Genomic DNA, 19,218 nt, shown 5'->3' with positions numbered 1-19,218 from the left:
TATTATAACTTTAAATTTAAGATGATTTAATAAAAATCATTAGAAACTAAGAAATCAAATATGTTATAAATCGATGCCAACTATGCTCAGTGACAAAAATGGAAGACTGTGCTTCTCCTTCTTGGATCGAGAAGCCATGGTATGAGGGGAAAGGAAGAAAAAAAATATGATTTATAATAAATAAGATACATTGTATCATGGAAGAACATCGTACATAAGATAGCACCGACGAAGAATAGGGGAAGATCGTCACTGCATAAAGAAGGTCACATTAAGAAGATTGATCTGAGTCAAAGTAAGAAAGACTATGAGCCCAAGTAGAAAGCTTTCAACGATGAAACATGATGGAAGATAGATCTAATTTACAACAATAATGTATAAATTAGATATTCAGTTGGGAAATTATAAAGATAGAAGATTCGATTATAGTACCAAAGAAAGAAAGAAAGATATATATATATATATATATATATATATATATATATATATATATATATATAATGTGAAAAAATTTTATGTCAAGATTAAATTCAAATAACGTTAGATCAGATTTATAAAAAAATCTGTATGTGATCTACAAATGCATTATCCCTAGATTCAAAAACTATTATCAACGAGGACTAAACATATCTCATATTAGAGAGGTAGGTTGAGAGAGAAACTATAATCTTATTTATAGACAAAAAAAGAATATATGATAAGTTATTAGTAGAGTTATTAACAGAGGGTCAATATATGTCACCATAATCTAATTAATTATATTATATATCTTATTTGATTATAGTATAAAAGAAAGAAAGTTATATGAGAAAGATCAATCTTTGGTCAAAGTGAGAAAGACCAAAGATTAAATTATATATATATAATTATATAATTATATATATATTATGTTATATATAATGCGAAAAAAATTTTATGTCAAGATTAAATTCAAATAACATTAGATAAAAAAATCTCTACGTGATCTACAAAGGCATTGTTTCTAGATTCAAAAACCATGAATTGAACACATCTTAAGGAGGTTGAGAGAAAAACTATAATCTATGTATATTATGAGATATATTGTTTATTTATAAATAAAAACATAAAATCTATGATAAATTATTAGGAGAGTTATTAGCATAGGACCAATATAGAGTTTTGAGGACGACATACACGAAGATGATCTCATCAAGCTTGTGAAGATAATATGAGCGTGTGAAGACAAAATACAACATTTTTTTCTTTTTTAGCTGCTGAAGTGTTGATGATTGCTTGCAATCGATTCGAGTAAATGGTGACTGGTAATTTAGATGGTAAAGACGAATTCTTAAGCTTGACCATCAATTGAGAAACTTGTGAGTCATGAATAATTCCTCATCAGTGTTATTTCTTTCAGAATCACGAAGATATAAAAGTTGCAGATCAGATTCCAACAATGTGATGCCGATAGAAAACAGCCATGGCTGCAGGCAGTGTTGACTTGGGGCAACGATGAAGACAATGGCAAAGGGAATCCAACCCCACCACCTTTCTCATTTTCTTCACAAGTTGAGGAGGGAGAGTGACGCAGTGAGAATGAGCTCTAACAGGTAGTCTTGTCGCCTGCAACAACTCACACAAGCTGTTGCCATGGCTAAGAGTTTGCGTCGGCAGCCTCACCAGGCATGTGCATGTGCATGTGCGGTCCCCATGGACGACCTCATGCTCTGCGCAATTATCCTGTCGAATTGGGTCATGCTAATCTCGTGGGATGTTCACCAGCGGAAAGCATCCGAACACTATGCATCTGTATCTATCTACAAGTTGTTAGAAGTGAAACTATCATTCCATACGACGGTAAGAACATAGAAAAAATATCGTCAGGAAATTATCATTCGATTCGATGTATAGTATTCATGTGATGATGTTCGAGTTGAAAAAGATAAAAGATATAATTTACTTATCTATCCATGTGGCAAGGGCAGATGATTATTTTTCCTTTTTTTTTATCTCCTGTACTGTACGAATAAAAGATACAGATAAGATTGTTAGAAGCAGTTAGATATTATCATCACGTAAAATATTTATGAAATATTTTACCTCTTTACGATTAGATATAAAAAGCTCATATTCAACATAATAAAAAAAAATCATCTTTTAAACACTCATGTATAAACTCACTTATCTCATGTTACTAAGATTAAATCAAAAGATTTTTTCTAACCTTGATCTTGGTAATGTCCCTTGAATAATCCTTCGTACCTTATTGGATTGATCACGACATCAATGATATTTTTTTTGGTAACATGAAAAACATTTGAGATCTCGAATAAAGTGAAGACACCTTAGAAAAAGACCATAATAATTGAACAATCCTTATTGGACACAATGTACCTTGAACAATCCTACACACTCGCACCTTATGGGATTGATCACGACATCGATGATATTTTTTTTATAACATGAAAAAAAAATGAGATCTCGAATAAAGTGGAGACACCTTAGAAAAAGATCCTAATATGACATATTATTAATTTGGACCATAACCTAATAATTGAACAATCCTTATTGGACACAATGTATCTTAAACAATCCTACATACACTAGTTCGCACCTTATGGGATTAATCACGATATCGATGATATTTTTTTTGAAACATAAAAAAAAAAAGATCTCGAATAAAGTGGAGACACCTTAGAAAAAGACCCTAATATGATATATTATTAATTTGGATCATAACCTAATAATTGAACAATCCTGAGTTCGCACCTTATGGGATTGATCACGACATCGATGATATTTTTTTTGTAACATGAAAAAAACATGAGATCTCGATTAAAGTGGAGATACCTTAGAAAAAGACCCTAATATGACATATTATTAATTTGGATCATAACCTAATAATTGAATAAACCTTATTGGACACAATCTACCTCGAACAAGCCTACACACATGAGTTCGCACCTTATTGGATTGATCACGACATCGATGATATTTTTTTTGTAACATGAAAAAAATATGAGATCTGGAATAAAGTGGAGACATCTTAGAAAAAGACCCTAATATGACATATTATTAATTTGAATCATAACCTAATAATTGAACAATCCTTATTGGACATAATGTATCTTGAACAATCCTACACACACGAGTTCGCACCTTATCAGATTGATCACGATATCGATGATATTTTTTTTATAACATTAAAAAAACATGAGATCTTGAATAAAGTGAAGACACCTTAGAAAAAGACCTTAATATGATATATTATTAATTTGGACCATAACCTAATAATTGAACAATCCTTATTGGACACAATATACCTTGAACAATCTTACACACACGAGTTTGCACCTTATTGGATTGATCACGACATCGATGATATTTTTTTTTATAACATGAAAAACATTTGAGATATCGAATAAAATTGAGACACCTTAGAAAAAGACCCTAATAATTGAACAATCCTTATTGGACCCAATGTACCTTGAACAAGCCTACACACGAGTTTGTACCTTATTGTATTGATCATGACATTGATGATATTTTTTTTGTAACATGAAAAAAAAAATGAGATCTCGAATAAAGTGGACACACATTAGAAAAAGACCCTAATATGATATATTATTAATTTGAACCATAACCTAATAATTGAACAATCCTTATTGGACACAATGTACTTTGAACAATCCTACACACACGAGTTCGCACCTTATGGGATTGATCACGACATCGATGATTTTTTTTTTGTAACATGAAAAAAACATAAGATCTCGAATAAAGTGGAGACACCTTAGAAAAAGACCCTAATATGACATATTATTAATTTGGATCATAACTTAATAATTGAACAATCCTTATTGGACACAATGTACCTTGAACAATCTTACACACACAAGTTCGCACCTTATTGGATTGATTACGACATCGATGATATTTTTTTTGTAACATGAAAAAAACATGAGATCTCGAATAAAGTGAAGACACATTAGAAAAAGACCCTAATATGACATATTATTAATTTGGATCATAACCTAATAATTGAACAATCCTTATTGGACACAATATACCTTAAACAAGTCTACACACACGAGTTTGCACCGTATTGGATTGATCACGACATCGATGATATATTTTTTGTAACATGAAAAAAACATGAGATCTCGAATAAAGTGGACACACCTTAGAAAAAGACCCTAATATGACATATTATTAATTTGGATCATAACCTAATAATTGAATAAACCTTATTGGATACAATGTACCTCAAATAAGCCTACACACAGGAGTTCGCACCTTATTGGATTAATCACGACATCGATGATATTTTTTTTGTAACATAAAAAAAACATGAGATCTGGAATAAAATGGAGACATCTTAGAAAAAGACCCTAATATGACATATTATTAATTTGAATCATAACCTAATAATTGAACAATCCTTATTGGACATAATGTATCTTGAACAATCCTACACACACGAGTTCGCACCTTATGGGATTGATCACGACATCGATGATATTTTTTTTATAACATGAAAAAAATATAAGATCTTGAATAAAGTGGAGACACATTAGAAAAAGACCATAATATGATATATTATTAATTTGGACCATAACCTAATAATTGAACAATCATTATTGGACACAATGTACCTTGAACAATACTACACGCACGAGTTCGTACCTTATCGGATTGATCACGACATCGATGATATTTTTTTTGTAACATGAAAAAAAAAATGAGATTTCGAATAAAGAAAGTGGAGACACATTAGAAAAAGACCCTACACACATTATTAATTTGGATCATAACCTAATAATTGAACGATTTCTACCGGTTTGTACACAATGTTGTCAGCAACAAACATCAACACAATGTTGTCAGCAACAAACATCAGAGTCATTAGAGTATGATGACTGCTATTTCAAAATTCTGCTCAAAATTGACCAAAGACAAACAATTATCTTCATATTTCTTATCTTCAATTTTCTCCGATCTTTCAAGGATTTTGCCGACTCTTGCAACGTCGGTGACCATTGAAGTATTATGATGTGACATGAATTTTATGCATTAAAGTTACAAATAAAATATTTATATTCGTACCACATGTGTATCATGCGTTTGATAATATATTTTAAATATGTAGGTCAAATATAAACTGGATGCTACATTAGAAATATTTAAATGTTGACGTTACTTCGAGATGGTATTAATATTTCAGCATTAGTATATGTTAATATAATTTTTAAATTTTGAAAGTGTCTTGTGATTTTATTTAAAATTATAAGATTGTCAAAATGATTTAGCTAGAAATCAATATGATTTATATTTAAGAATTGTTTTTATATTTATTTATATGATTATATTTTTTATTTATTATATATTTGGGCCATTGAAATTTTTTATAGGATTATATACATTCATTTTTTATTTTTATTTATATATAAAAAAATATGTATTTATTTTTAAATAAATATTAAAAATATTAAAAGATAACTATATAATAAAGTATTTAATAGACTTTTGAAATATAATTTTACTAAATAACACTTACTTATAAATACTAAAAGCATTCCACAATTATATATTCACTCAAACTTCTTTCTCCAATTACATATAAAAAAAATATTTTACCATTGTACATCTAAGATTTGTTTTACTTATTTGTCAAACAAAAATATTTTTATATTTTTATATTCTTTGGAGGGTTTGTTTTTTAGTAATATTTTTTTGAAAGATCTTTTGGGGGTAAGAAATAAAATAATCTTATTTATTAAAAAAATGGACATTGCCATCTCTTCGATAATGCTATCACCATTAATTATTCTAGTCATTATCAACGTTTCTGTTATTATCGTCACCATTGTTGGCATCACTCTCATACTTGCGTTAATCTATTCTTAATATATATATATATATATATATATATATATATATATATATATATATATATATATATATATATATATATATATTTATTTATATGAATGATACAAATAAAATCAATAGTGAGATTTCTATCTCGTCACTATGTTATGTGGATAAATGATGACATGTTGTTGTGACCTATAGTTTGATCATCCATCTAATTTTATAGTTGACCAATCGTCCGATAAGATTATGATCGATGACATGAATAATAATAAAAATTAGGCAAGAAAAAAGGTACATTTATATAAATCCAAGGGATTGTTTCCATTCCATGAATAAGATTAACATGTCTCGTGATACCAAGAGCAATAATTGAACTGACAAGTGAAACATCATCTTCAATCACCCGTAGATGTTGAGGCAAAAGCACTAAGTTGGGACACAAGGAAGGCAAAATGCTCCACCGAGAAACGTCGATCGAGACCAAGCGACTCTCGCGTATCACGTGTAACCATTGCTGGATGTAACGACTCAAGTCGCGAGCGATACGGTACAATCGCGCTTCCGTCCGATCGACGTGACAGGTGGAGAGGTGCCGCGTCATCCCTTCTCATCCATTTTGTGTCCGACTTGTGCTCTTCTCGTCCGTTTTCGGAAACCGAGTAATAAAAATCTGGCATCCATTATTGGTTCGTCGACGCGAAGTGTGTCCCGCCTTAAGACGCGATGCACGAGCGTAGCTCGTACTACTTGCGTATTTCTACTTCTCACCGTACCTCCTGCCTGTATAAATCCATCCCCATGCCCGACATATAGTGCCCAACACAATCATACGCAGCGCTTCCACTGTAACGCCATCACCGTCCCTTCTATAGCCCGCCCTCAGAGCCCCTCGAAGCCGTCGCCTCCGATGGCGATTTATCAGTCTTCACTCCCTGTCTGGTTCCCTGGCGTCTTTCACAGATCCCCTTCTCAGCCCGGTCCACCTCTCCCGTCCCTCTCCCTCGTTAAGCCGTCTCCGGTGCCGGTGCTGCGCACCCTCAACCGGGGAGTGAGAATTCAGCCACCAAGGGCGGCCAGGGAAGATTCCATGTCCGCGATCATCTCCGACCTTGAGCTCCAGAAGACAGCAGAGCAAGTGGATACCCGCCAGCCGCAGGACGGTCTAGCCAACCGGTGGCGCGTGATCCACGGCCGCGACGACTGGGCTGGCCTGCTGGACCCGATCGACCCCCTCCTTCGTACGGAGCTCATCCGCTACGGTGAGTTCGTGCAGGCCTGCTACGACTCGTTCGACTATGACAAGTTCTCCCGCTACTGCGGCAGCTGCAAGTACAGCCGCCGCCAGTTCTTCTACAGCCTGGGCATGGAAAGCGCCGGCTACGACGTTACCAGGTACCTCTACGCCACCTCCAACGTCAAGGTGCCCAAGTTCTTTGCCAAGTCCGTCATGGGCTCCCGGACGTGGAGCGAGCGCGCCAACTGGATCGGCTACGTCTCGGTGTCCAACGACGAGACCACCGCCCGGCTGGGGCGCCGCGACATCCTGATCTCGTGGAGGGGGACGGTGACGCGGCTGGAGTGGATCCACGACTTCATGGCCAAGATGCAGCCGGTGAGATCTGCGGGGATCCCCTGCCCGGACACCCGGGTCAAGGTGGAGACCGGCTTCGTTGACTTGTACATCGAGAAGGACTCGACGTGCCGGTTCTGCAAGTACTCCGCTAGGGAGCAAGTGCTGACCGAGGTGAGGAAGCTGGTGGCCCAGTACACCGAGGCCGGGGAGGAGGTGAGCATAACGGTGGCGGGGCACAGCCTCGGCAGCGCGCTGGCGACGCTGAACGCGTACGACATCGCGGAGATGGAGCTCATCAAGGGGGCCGACGGGAAGCAGGTGCCGATGGCGGTGTTCTCATACGGGGGGCCAAGGGTGGGCAACGAGCACTTCAAGGAGCGGTGCGACAAGCTGGGGCTGAAGGTGCTGCGGGTGGTGAACGTCCACGACAAGGTGCCCACGGTGCCGGGCGTGCTGATCAACGAGCACATGCCGGAGTTCATGCTGAGGGCGATGGACGGGTACGTTCACGTCGGGGTGGAGCTGCTTCTGGACCACAAGCACTCGCCCTTCCTCAAGGACTCCCTCGACCCCTCCAACTACCATAATTTGGAAGCCCATCTCCATCTCTTGGACGGGTACGATCCCTCATCGCTAGAGGTCCCCCGCCCTGCTATTCTCCTGAATGCAAGAGTCGTGTCTTGGTCTAACACCTGCTGGTTTGGGCTCGCAGATTCCAGGGGAAGGGTCGGAAGTTTGCACCGACCACCGGGCGAGACCCGGCGCTGGTGAACAAGTCCTGCGATTTCCTACACGAGCATCTCATGGTGCCGCCCAACTGGAGGCAGGACGAGAACAAGGGCATGATGAGGTCTCAAGAAGGGCGATGGGCGCAGCCCGAGAGGCAAAAGATTGATGACCACCCGGAGGACATCCACCACCACTACCAGCAGCTTGGACTGGATCGATTTGAGTAGTACTACTACAAGCAGAAGCAGCAACAAGAAGAAGAAGATACAAGGATGACCTGCACGCACATGCTGATCGATGGATGACTTGGTGTGGGCCGTGTCATGGGAGAGGGAATAAAGACGATCATTCTCGATCGTATATACATGTATTGAATTCCAACTAAGTCGTAGTTTTAATTATTGCAAGATGCTGTGTCTAGGTGTATTAAGACGAGGACATGCAGCTGTAACGTCCGATAGTAGATGATTACGAGTCTTGGATTTGATTTCAGATACTGGTCTTGTGTCGCCATTGGCAAATTGGAAGCTGCATATTCTAAACCTCATACTCTACCAACGATGCAATCGAATCATTTGCTCCGTACTTTGCATTATTATGGTCAACTCACTCGAGGAGAAAAGAAAGAGAACCGATTGGCCCCGTCACGCTGCGGCATTCCAGCGATTCTACCACGTGCCGGCTGCGTCGGTTGTAAATCCCCGTTCCTATCCTCACGTGATCCGAGTCGGTGGCGTCACGTGCCACCATGTGCCTCCCCCTGTTTGAAACTTTCAACCCCTTTTTGTTTTCTGCTTTCCCAACTACCGATGCCCATATCACCACACAGCTTCCTCTTTCCCTCTTCCGAGTTAAAGAGGGCACATCTCTCATCTACCTCCCAAAGCTGGGCGCCACGGCCCACTTCCCATCATAAATGTGTCGCTTTGCTACTCTCTTTCTTCCTCTCTCTCTCTGAGACGCACAGGCAATCGCTTTCTTCTACCAACCTAAGGCGGTGAGGGGGCAGCGAGTCAGGAGCAGTGGTGCAGTGAGGTGAGGTGAAGAGAGGAAGGGGCGCAGAGGAGTACCGATGCTGGATCAGGAAGGGCAGGGAGCTCCGCCCCATGGGGTTCTGCTGGCGGTGGTGGTGGGGGTGGTGGTGGCGGCGCCGTTCCTCGTCGGTGGAGGCGGGGAGGCCATAACGGGGGCCATCTCCGACGTCCTCAGCCCGACGGGGCTTCTGCTGCTCCCGGTCGTCCTCGTGCTGGTGATTCGGTTCCTGTCGTCCGACCGCGGCGCCGTCCTCTCGGACATCTTCGCCGCCGGCTCCCCGGACTCCATCCACCGCGTCGGGGGCTCCCCCGTCGGCGTGGCGCTCCTGCTGCTGCTGATACTTTTCCTCCTCTACTACCGCTTCTCCATCTTCGGCGGGGAGGACGACTCCGACGAGTAGCAGCAGGGGACGGACCGTGCTAAAATTACCGTAGCACCCCTGGCTCTTCTTCCGGGATCAGAGTTGTCATTTCGTGTCATTTGCATGAGTGTGTGATAAAATAGATAGATGTGTATTTATTTACTTACTACCTGCTGCTGCCTTTCTTTTTGTTTGCTGGGATTTGGTGGGTTTCCTTGGTAACATCACAAGCAAGGCTGAGGCAGTTTCTTTACATTTGGTGTCATAAATAAATTGTTCACTATACTATCTATTAAATGATAGATGGATGATATAATAAATATGTTGTTGCACTATTGTTACAGACCTACCGTATTTTGTTCCCTAGATGATATAATTCTATTAAAAAAAAAACAAGTCTGTTAAAAACAATGTTCTTTTGTCAAGTCATCTCATCATTTATGTTTTTAAGCTTAAAAAATGGATGCGAGGCATCACGCTTGTGTAGATCTCTTCTTGAAGATGCAGTAGAGCTGAGTGGGTCTTCTCACGGTGATCACTTCTTGTGCATCCTAATGCTAGTGAGCTGGAAAACTAAATGTTTCCTTTTAAGACCTAATAAAAAAAGAGCGCTGACCACTGATGACATATATGACATGAACTTCACTAATGATAATACAACTCCAAAAATAAATGCATGTTTGGTGATAAGATGTTTGGTGATAAGATTCCGTCACTGGCAATTCAAACAACATGATTTTAGTTAGCTAAGAAATGAAAATAAGTGATGCTGCACCTGAACTAGAACGTATGGGCTATGATGTGTGAAAAGATTGTGAATTATATATACCCTTAGCAAAGGTCATGAAGGAAATTGTAGTGACCACCAAGCAAAACAGCATTTGCAGAAAGAATTATCTCATGCAATGGGGACAACTGTTCTGCTATATCCATTACCAAGAGCACATCTAAGTTCAATCCCAAAGAGGCAACCCTGTCAGAATCCAATTTGACAGTGTGTGAAAGCATTGCATAAGAGATATCTACTTTTAAAGCAAGGTGCAACACAGGATGCCAATTGCTTGGATCATGTCATGAGTATAGTAAAAAAAGAAATGCCTGCAGTATAGCAGTTAATCGAGTTTAAGGCTATAGAGATTCCAGATTAGCATGCTGACATGGTTAAAATGAGTTTTGTAACATATGGTTCTCACGTCATACATCATACTACTAAAGGCTGTGTACAGCTGCTGCCCCGCAGTGCTTGTTCGGAGACGAGGTCATCCACGGTTCAGGTCTTTGCCCTACTGAATCAGTCAACAGTGAGCTTCTAAATAAGATCAGTGAACCACGTACAACAAATTGCAGAGGACATTATTTTCTTTTCAAACTCCGTGCAACAGACAAATAAACCAGAGAGTGCAAGTAGAATACAAAAGGTTGTACATATCTGTGAACGATGGGTATTTCTAGGTGTGAAGAGAGGCAAGTCTATCTTTACAACGATCGTTCCTGGAAAACTTGGAAAAAGAATTAGAACTTCATGTCAGCAATAAAATGAACTCTGGAGTTTAAAATACAAACAAAAGATTTCCAATCTCATCAATGTCTTTTTACCTTCACTGTCCAATTTCAAGTTCCCTTGTTATGTCCCTTGTAAGGCTGAACTGCAAAGTACTGTGCCATGGGAAAAGCGTACGAGTAACTGGAAGTTTCCTTCTCAGATCCTGTATGAGGATAATATATACATATATAAAGATCATTAATGTTGGTAGATGAGAAAGTTTAAACACAGAGAAAATTTAGGATTACTACAGATGACGGAATTGGAGAAAATGGGATTTTGTTAGCACCAAAGATGAGGATTAAATAAGATGAGTAATGAATCAACATGAAATGAGTAATTATATCCCTTTTAACCCTGTGTATGTGAAATCATGTATAGCAAACAACTATCTTCACAGCTTAATGACCAAAGGAAAGATGTTTTATCACCATGATTGATTATCGAAGCCTTGCATGCTATTGTATTTTATATGGAGATCAATTGATTATCCCATGACAGCACTAACAATATAAAAGTTTCTTGAAAGTCTTGATCATCGTATTATCTCCCAGCACCTCCTATGGCAACTACCCCCGGACAGTCCAACTAGCATATACTAAAACCACACATTAAATATAGAAACTTATGAGGCACCTCTAATATGCTTCAGCAAAAATATGAGAACTTTGATTTTAATATTTTAATATTCTAATTTAATAGTAAAAAAATTATACATATATATATATATATATATATATATATATATGTGTGTGTGTGAATATGTATGCTTAATATATTTATATATTTATTTTCATAATATTATTTACAGAGAGAGCTACCGATTCAGTAATAGAAGAATTCCATCGGCATACAACCATTTAAGTTTGATCTTCACCCTCTAAAATATTCCCGTTCTAAAATCATGAGACTTCAAATATGTTATGTTGTCTAAAAAGTGGGTAAAAAGGAATAATGTTACAATTTTTTTATTACTTAAGTAAACAAAATGCAAAAGGTTCAAATTTGATGATTTTATTGTATGGGAACTTCATAAGGTATAGATCAATTTTATTGTTGTGGATAATCATAATTTGGAAGGTGATCTAATTTGCCTAATCTCATGTCAACATGATCATATATATACTGACAGACATCAAGTATGAATTTATGCAAGGATATGCATACGGAAAAATTCAAACAGATTCACGTTTTGAATGCCTGATGATACCTTGAAAGTGGTGTCAGGTAAATGCACATACGATGCCTGCATATGCCAAAAGTTAATGCTCTGTTTTCAGTTGACTGAATATAAGAAACAGTGAGATAGGACATAGGATAAAACCTCAAGAGATGCCATAAATTCAGTTTCATGGTGGCAAATAATGTTGGTTATTGAGGCAGCACAATCTTCAGGAGACTGAAAATGACAGTGATGGTGTGAGTAATACTGATGAAATTCATTAGCATACGAGAACATGATCTTCCAGCAAAGGCAACCTCAACTGAGAATATTAAGCAACAGATAGTGTTGCCTTAAGGAAAAAGGAGAATCATACTTGAATAGCTACTACTCAACACATCAATTATGTGAACAATGGCATCAAACAAAGATGCATATTGCATGGATCTAATTATGCAATCTCCATCCATAGAGGATGCTAAGCAGCAAGGAATTTTTGGTCCAATACCAATTTCAGCAACCGATCAGACTGGCACAGTATTGGTATATGGAGTGTTACGCAAACTGTACCACCGGATATCATTGAAAAAATAATAAAAAAATTAAATACTGATCTTGATCAGACCAATAGTTGAGACCTTGCTGAGCTTCATAGCCATCAGCCTTATGTTTCTACAATGATTTGATGTAATTGTGGTTCCATAAAGCTAAGGACCAGTGGGATAATGGTGCTTGGTTAGTACCCTATCTGAAAAATGCATCTGAGCTAAAAAGACAGAGGGAAAGAGCTGCATCATGAAAAATAAAAACTATTAGCCTCACACAAGGTTTGTGAATAGGTGATTGTCTAATAATAAGCAAGAAATATCCGTCTTTCTGCTAAACAAGATCTATTGAACTCATAATTCATTAGATACTTTTTATGAATGTCAAATATGTATCATAAGTAAATTGATCCCGGTTGTTCAATCATATAAGTATGTTAAGTGGAAGAACTGCCAGAAAATTTAGATCTATAAAATCAGCCAAGCAAAGGTTTGTCATTCTTTCAATGTTTATGATTATGCTGACATATAATTACTAGTTGCATGCTAGGGCATTAAGTAGATATAGACCAAAAGATCAGGAGAAAGGAAATAACAAACAGAAAAAAGAACATTTTGGGAAGTTTGATATGTAAAAGCATGCTAAGTGGAAGAAACACCAGAAAATATGGATCTGTAAAACCAGCCAACCAAAAGTTTGTCATTCTTAGTGCATTAAGTATAGGCCACGAAAGTTAAGCAACTAATTTTTTCAGATAAACTGTTCATTCTTAATCACCGCAGTTAATTGTTTATTCATATCACCTGGAAGATGGTGGAGTCCTTGAATTCATTTTTAGCATCCAAGTGGACATTTCCTTCTTCAAAGTAATGGGATCCTACCTGACAGGGACATTGAGTGTCAAACATACTGCAAATTGAAACAATAGTAGCAATCATCAACAATTATTAAAACCTCAACTCAGTGTGGTGGTTGGGATGAATGACCTACTAGTATCTTTCCTTTTATTTCCACAAACTGCAGATCATCCTTGAAATCCACATTCCAAGTTGACTGCCATCTTCCATTGCTGAAAGTGCAACATGATAGAAATTATGGGTTGAAGTATCAAAGAATCTGGTGTCACACCACTAACACATTATGAGGAAGAGAAACTATATTCGTTCACTCGTTCATTCAATGATATCCTATGTTACAATCTCTTCCCCTTTTTAACATTCCTCTAGGTACAGAAAAATAAGAAAAAAAAATACAATCAAGAAAATTACATCAATAAATATCGGTCCTTATTACTTTCATTCTTTAGAAAATGAACAATTTTTAAATTTGTTTTAATGGAAGATCTTCCTTCTTGATAAGATATTTGTTTGATGGACCTCCTTTTTGAAACTTCGTTATAAAATTATGAAAAATGAAAACAGATGCAGTTGTTGTCTTTAATGTATACAGAACTCTGTTAAGCTTCTTTCCAACTTCCACTTGGCTCAGTGATAGCAGATACACACAGGATGCTTTGTGTTATGAGCCATATGAACAGAATCTTTGGTGACATGTGAATATAAAACACAGAAAAACTAGCATAACTAGGATTGTTTTATATGTAAGTTGTTCAGCAACAAATGTCTTTCAACTGAGTCAAACACCCTAGAGAGCAAACCAAAATGCAATCATCAGAAGATTGGATCTGCATTATGTAGTGGAACAAGCATGTAAGAGTAAGACAACATATTTACCACCACTTATGGCTTCATGGTCTGCAGAAATCTAAGAATTTTTTGGTCAAGGGACTGATAAGGAATATCTTCATTTTCTTGATAGAACTAAACCATGTTTAACATGATTATCTACTGCACGTTCCTCACAGGAGTCACCAAATAAAAGAACATCATGTAACATAAAGAACAATAGTGAACAACTGGAAAAATTATGCCAGAAGATAACCAAAAAGATGACGAACTTCAGAATCCAACTAATTGAACTACTGAAGATTCACAAACCAGAAATTTTGTGGGCTATACTTAGTAGCAGAAATCACGATTACAAACTCAAAATCAGCTCCTGGTCCTTCTGCATCTTTACCACTAATGCAGTAAACTGCACAGGTTCCCTTTGGATAAGTTTCTCCAACATATTTGCTGAGTTCATCAGCCAGGGTACTCCTGCATGGATACCAAGATATTATATAAAAATGATACACTTGAACTAAAAGTATGTAGGTTTTAGGTAATTCACGAAATGGATGGAAATCTTAGGCTTTTTAGCAGGTATTTGTTTTATTGTTGACTTACATAAATTCTGCAGAATAGCAACATTGAACATGTTACCAAAAATGATTATCCACTAGAAAGCAAAAACCTACACTTATGATGAGTGTCCAAGTATTTGACCTAAATATTAATAAAAGAGTGTGAAAAACGCATTCATTGACAGTTGGAGAGCCAAATGAGTTTCTGACCTACATTACATGCTTGGAGCTGAAGTATAAATGGAGGATGTTATGAACTAGTTGATTAATTTGGATCACTGCCTCTGGTAGGATAGAGAACATGGGATGAAGCTCAGATGAAAAGCCAGGATAGACATACATGATGACTTCCTCCCAATAATTAAATGCAAATGCAAATTACTGAGGCTCAGAGGCACAGATTTATCTTGACACATCTTATTTTGAGAAACAATAAACAAATTATTCACACAGCATACATGAAACATGTGGATAAAGAAACTTACAAAAAATTATATAATAACAGTATGCTTATGACCTTATTCCACAACCTCAACTTTTATTTGTCAAATGGACAAAAATTAGCAAAAAAAAGCAAATAAGGATGACCATCATGGTGCTATTGGAGCAAACAATGATTTGGACAGTTTTACACTGAAAAGTGAAGCTCATTCCTCAAAAGTCCACAACATACCGGAACTCCTCAATATATGGAGATGGGAGCTCCTCATCACTAGCAGGTCTTACATTTGTACATACCTAAAGAAATTCACAACAATGTAATCAGTTCAAAGATTAAAATTCTAAGATAGTCTACAACAATAATGATTGTGATAGAACTTGTTTAGTACTGTTATCAAGACAAGGCCAGTTACAAAACAAAATTACATTATCGAAGCTTGTTGCAAGAGGTCAATATGAAAAAAAAAAAAAAATGATGCATCAGATGAATAATATTCAATTTACTGATTGTACTGACAATTCAAGAATGAATATCCAAACCAGTAAACAGAACAAAAATTTTTACAGAAGACACTATAAATAACACTGGCAGCCTAGGTGGTGGATTTTAACAACACTAGGCCACATGACAACTATGTCAAATATTCAGGGAGAAACAATGAATGACAAATTGGAATTCACAAAAAAAACTAAGAGTACTCAGCTCCATGCAGACTAAGGATATTACTTCAAAGAGAGGAGAAAAACAGTCGCATACTATCACCAAGAATGAGATCATGAAATTTAGTTATCATCCTAGATGCTTTACCAATTTTAACTTTTAGTTTGATAAAGACAAACTTACTATAGCATAAGACTGGCATTTTAATAGTTGAATTTAATGCCTTCCTAAGCTCATCAGATGTCAGTCATAAATAAATATACATGTTGAATCCCAAGAAAAAAACTACCAAAGAGAGAGGAAAAGAGTAACCACAAGGAAAAAAGGATTAAATAACAGGACCCTCTTCTGTTCATCAACCTTAAAGATTACAAGTTTATGTAAACTTGTATGAACATCAAACTTGCTTATGCAACATTGCTTGTTTTTGTTGCCACCAATTCCTAATAGTTAATACATCAATCTTTACTCAGTTCACAATAACATTCTGAGCTAATTATATCACGATAGCTATTCTTCTATACAAGAGAAGGTTTATGTTTGGTTTGTATGCTTATCCTCTTCAACACTGTGATGTGAATGAACAAAGTTTCTCTGTGTGATCATGACTCATGATTATAACCTCTGGATATCTTTTGAAGTGAAGTTTGCTCAACCTTTTGTAGTCTCTTCACATCATTTTGTCCGTGCTCCTATCTCTCTATGGACATATTTAACAATCTGCTAGTATATTTTAAAGTTGGATGTCTGATTTTTGACATAACAAACCATGTGCAGAAAGTGAGAATCAATGACTCCAACAGATAATCAGAACTTCTCACCGACTCAGGACAATAAAAACTTGTCTAGATCATACACATGAACATATCAGATGGCAAATCACATATCCTAATGTTTCACAAAACCTGTAAAGCCACTTTAAGCTAAAACAAAAAAAGTAAATCTATCATTAACACTCGAAGTGAGCAGGAACAGATAGAAAATATATGAGATTACTTGTTTGACATGATCCACTGTAGCAACTTGAGCAGTCCTGGGATCAAAATAATTGTTTTTGTCAAGTTCTCCATATGCCGTAATAAGTACCTAAATGTGAACAACAGAATTAATAGTCATAAATACAATTTTCAACAATCAAACACTCAAGCATATGAAGATATCACTTTTCTTTTTCCAAAACAGCAATTTCTTTCTCTACTTTTTCAGTCAGACATACTGCAATTTATTGTTAATAGATTATAGACATATTGGAAGTACAATAATGTTTATTTTTTAAAGATTCTATAATTGATATCGTAGTGCCTCCACATTAACAATACTAAAACCAGCAATATATCGTACTATGCTTTTATACATGGGCGGGCAATCATATGTGAAACTAAGATAACTTTTTACTATATGACCTCATTGACAGCTGTGCTTATGGTATCTAGGCTAGCATACAGTTTATCCTCTATGCACCCCCAACAGAGAAAAGGAAAAGGTACAATGTGTGGATAAGTTCTAAAAAGGAAACTGCTAAAGCTTCTATTGTCTAAAGAGCTGAAATCCTTTCTTCTGGAGAATTAGCATTAGAAAACTATAATATAATGACCCCTAGAACAAAAGATTTATTTTGGGGGACATTAGTATCAGCTGAGGTAGTAGTATCAGTCCAACATATTATATTAGTAGATGCAACAATAACAACAACAATCTGTAAGGTCCCAACTGATAAGTTGGCGGCAGTCACATTTCCCTTTCCTTCTATATCTATCCTAGCATCCCCAAGCATTCACCTCAACATCCTAATCATGGTGACAAAATTTGCATATGTTCTAATAATTCAATTTTCTAACACACAAAGCATAGCTGGACTAGTACATATTTCGAGTGTATAGTTTCGATAACCAAGTGTGGCAAGAACTTTTACCATGTCTTTTGCTTTTTAATCACAAATTTTATATTATGTAGAATTAACCTCAATATCAACCATATGTATCCATGTGAAATTAAAAGTCGACTAAATAGTAGTTTGAGTATTCAGTTCATAGTCAACATTGTGCAGTAGGACACTTGATTTACATATAACACAATGTCATTGATTTAGTCATGCCTACATATTATAAATGTATGGACAAGGAGATTTTTCAGCATACAAAATGACAAAATTAACTTAATATTTTCAATTCTCCAACACTTCCTCATTTCATTTGCTTTAGTCACTACCACTCAGTGAAAGTCAGCTTGGTGGTTATACCGAGGATATACCCAGACATAGTGGCATAGCTAAATTCATACAAGGAAGCAGATGTCCAATGGTCACACCATCACCGACCATGTGTGTACCGTCTCCACTAAAAAAAGTAGCTACCGGTGGTCACACCATCACCAATTATGTCCATTATGACAGCAAGACGTAACACCACTACAACCATGTCCGATGATCTAACTCATCTAAAGCTGCAGAAAGCAAGAAAAATTGCGCCCAAATTACAAGCATGCAATGGAGCCATCATGTGGACCAGCTACCTTTTATCTCTTTGGCTAGTTTTCTTCAACCCAAAGGATTTAGAGACGGCCCAGATTAAGAACCATTCTATCAATAGTATATCTTCAAACTAGCCACATCATAAAAAAGAACAGAAGAAAACTGATCGACATGTTCAACTCATATAGAGACCAACGTACGATCGCGGTTTCAAGAAATCGATGCGAATTAACATAGGGGACTCACATCACCACTCCGATCAGGCATCTGGAGAGCAATCAAATGCGCCTTGTTGTAGACGGGGTAGGCCTCTGCTGCAGCCATCTCGTAGATTGCGTCATCCCCAAGGATCGATCGCATGTCTGCAAAGCACAAACGAGATCAAAACCTTCTCACAACGGAGAACAGATGAGGGAAAATATAAGAGAAGGAAGAAAGAGGGGTAGCACCTTTGGCGACGTATTGGATCTCCCCGGCGGGGGCATTGGCGAGGAACCATTTGGCGATCTCCGCCTTCTGCCTGCCGCCGAGTTCCTCGGCTTCGTCGGGCTCGTCTCCTCCGTCCGCCATTGGAGGGGACACGACGGTTAGTTAACCAAATAATACTACCTAAC

General features: G+C 37.2%; 3 protein-coding genes across 5 annotated transcripts; 2 read left to right on the top strand and 1 right to left on the bottom strand.

Moving 5' to 3' along the window:
• Positions 1-6,644: 6,644 nt before the first annotated feature.
• Positions 6,645-8,632, top strand: LOC135588576 (phospholipase A1-Igamma2, chloroplastic-like). Its single transcript, XM_065080772.1, has 2 exons — positions 6,645-8,028; positions 8,124-8,632. Exons 1-2 carry the CDS (start codon positions 6,746-6,748, stop codon positions 8,365-8,367), a joined length of 1,527 nt encoding a protein of 508 aa, XP_064936844.1. The 5' UTR covers positions 6,645-6,745; the 3' UTR covers positions 8,368-8,632.
• Positions 8,633-9,078: 446 nt separating this feature from the next.
• LOC135588579 (uncharacterized) lies at positions 9,079-9,789 on the top strand. The gene has a single exon (XM_065080776.1). The coding sequence runs from the start codon at positions 9,213-9,215 to the stop codon at positions 9,573-9,575; it is 363 nt and encodes a 120-aa protein (XP_064936848.1). The 5' UTR covers positions 9,079-9,212; the 3' UTR covers positions 9,576-9,789.
• Positions 9,790-10,584: 795 nt separating this feature from the next.
• LOC135588578 (F-actin-capping protein subunit alpha-like) lies at positions 10,585-19,207 on the bottom strand. 3 transcript variants are annotated; one of them, XM_065080774.1, is made up of 11 exons: positions 19,054-19,207; positions 18,851-18,966; positions 17,131-17,220; positions 15,706-15,770; positions 14,785-14,946; positions 13,778-13,856; positions 13,591-13,668; positions 12,404-12,478; positions 12,290-12,325; positions 11,133-11,242; positions 10,585-11,035 (listed from the first exon to the last, which is right to left on the bottom strand). In XM_065080774.1, exons 1-10 carry the CDS (start codon positions 19,172-19,174, stop codon positions 11,135-11,137), a joined length of 930 nt encoding a protein of 309 aa, XP_064936846.1. In that variant the 5' UTR covers positions 19,175-19,207; the 3' UTR covers positions 10,585-11,035; positions 11,133-11,134. The 3 variants fall into 3 exon arrangements, with proteins under 3 accessions (XP_064936846.1, XP_064936845.1, XP_064936847.1); XM_065080773.1 differs by having other exon boundaries at positions 10,585-11,027; XM_065080775.1 differs by having other exon boundaries at positions 10,869-11,027; positions 14,806-14,946.
• Positions 19,208-19,218: the final 11 nt, after the last annotated feature.

This window comes from Musa acuminata, chromosome BXJ1-8 (assembly GCF_036884655.1).
Source record: "Musa acuminata AAA Group cultivar baxijiao chromosome BXJ1-8, Cavendish_Baxijiao_AAA, whole genome shotgun sequence".
In the NCBI taxonomy this organism is placed as follows: Eukaryota; Viridiplantae; Streptophyta; class Magnoliopsida; order Zingiberales; family Musaceae; genus Musa; species Musa acuminata.
The sequence above is the reverse complement of the archived record's forward strand: the minus strand, read 5'-3'. Positions and strand labels throughout refer to the sequence as shown.

Coding starts and splice junctions, on each gene's coding strand:
- LOC135588576 (XM_065080772.1), top strand. CDS start 6,746: ATGGCGATTTATCAGTCTTCACTCCCTGTCTGGTTCCCTGGCGTCTTT. Junction 8,029..8,123: donor CATCTCCATCTCTTGGACGG/GTACGATCCCTC, acceptor TTGGGCTCGCAG/ATTCCAGGGGAAGGGTCGGA.
- LOC135588579 (XM_065080776.1), top strand. CDS start 9,213: ATGCTGGATCAGGAAGGGCAGGGAGCTCCGCCCCATGGGGTTCTGCTG.
- LOC135588578 (XM_065080774.1), bottom strand. CDS start 19,174: ATGGCGGACGGAGGAGACGAGCCCGACGAAGCCGAGGAACTCGGCGGC. Junction 17,221..18,850: donor TGCCTGATCGGAGTGGTGAT/GTGAGTCCCCTA, acceptor GTTCACATTTAG/GTACTTATTACGGCATATGG. Junction 13,669..13,777: donor AAATAAAAGGAAAGATACTA/GTAGGTCATTCA, acceptor TGTCCCTGTCAG/GTAGGATCCCATTACTTTGA.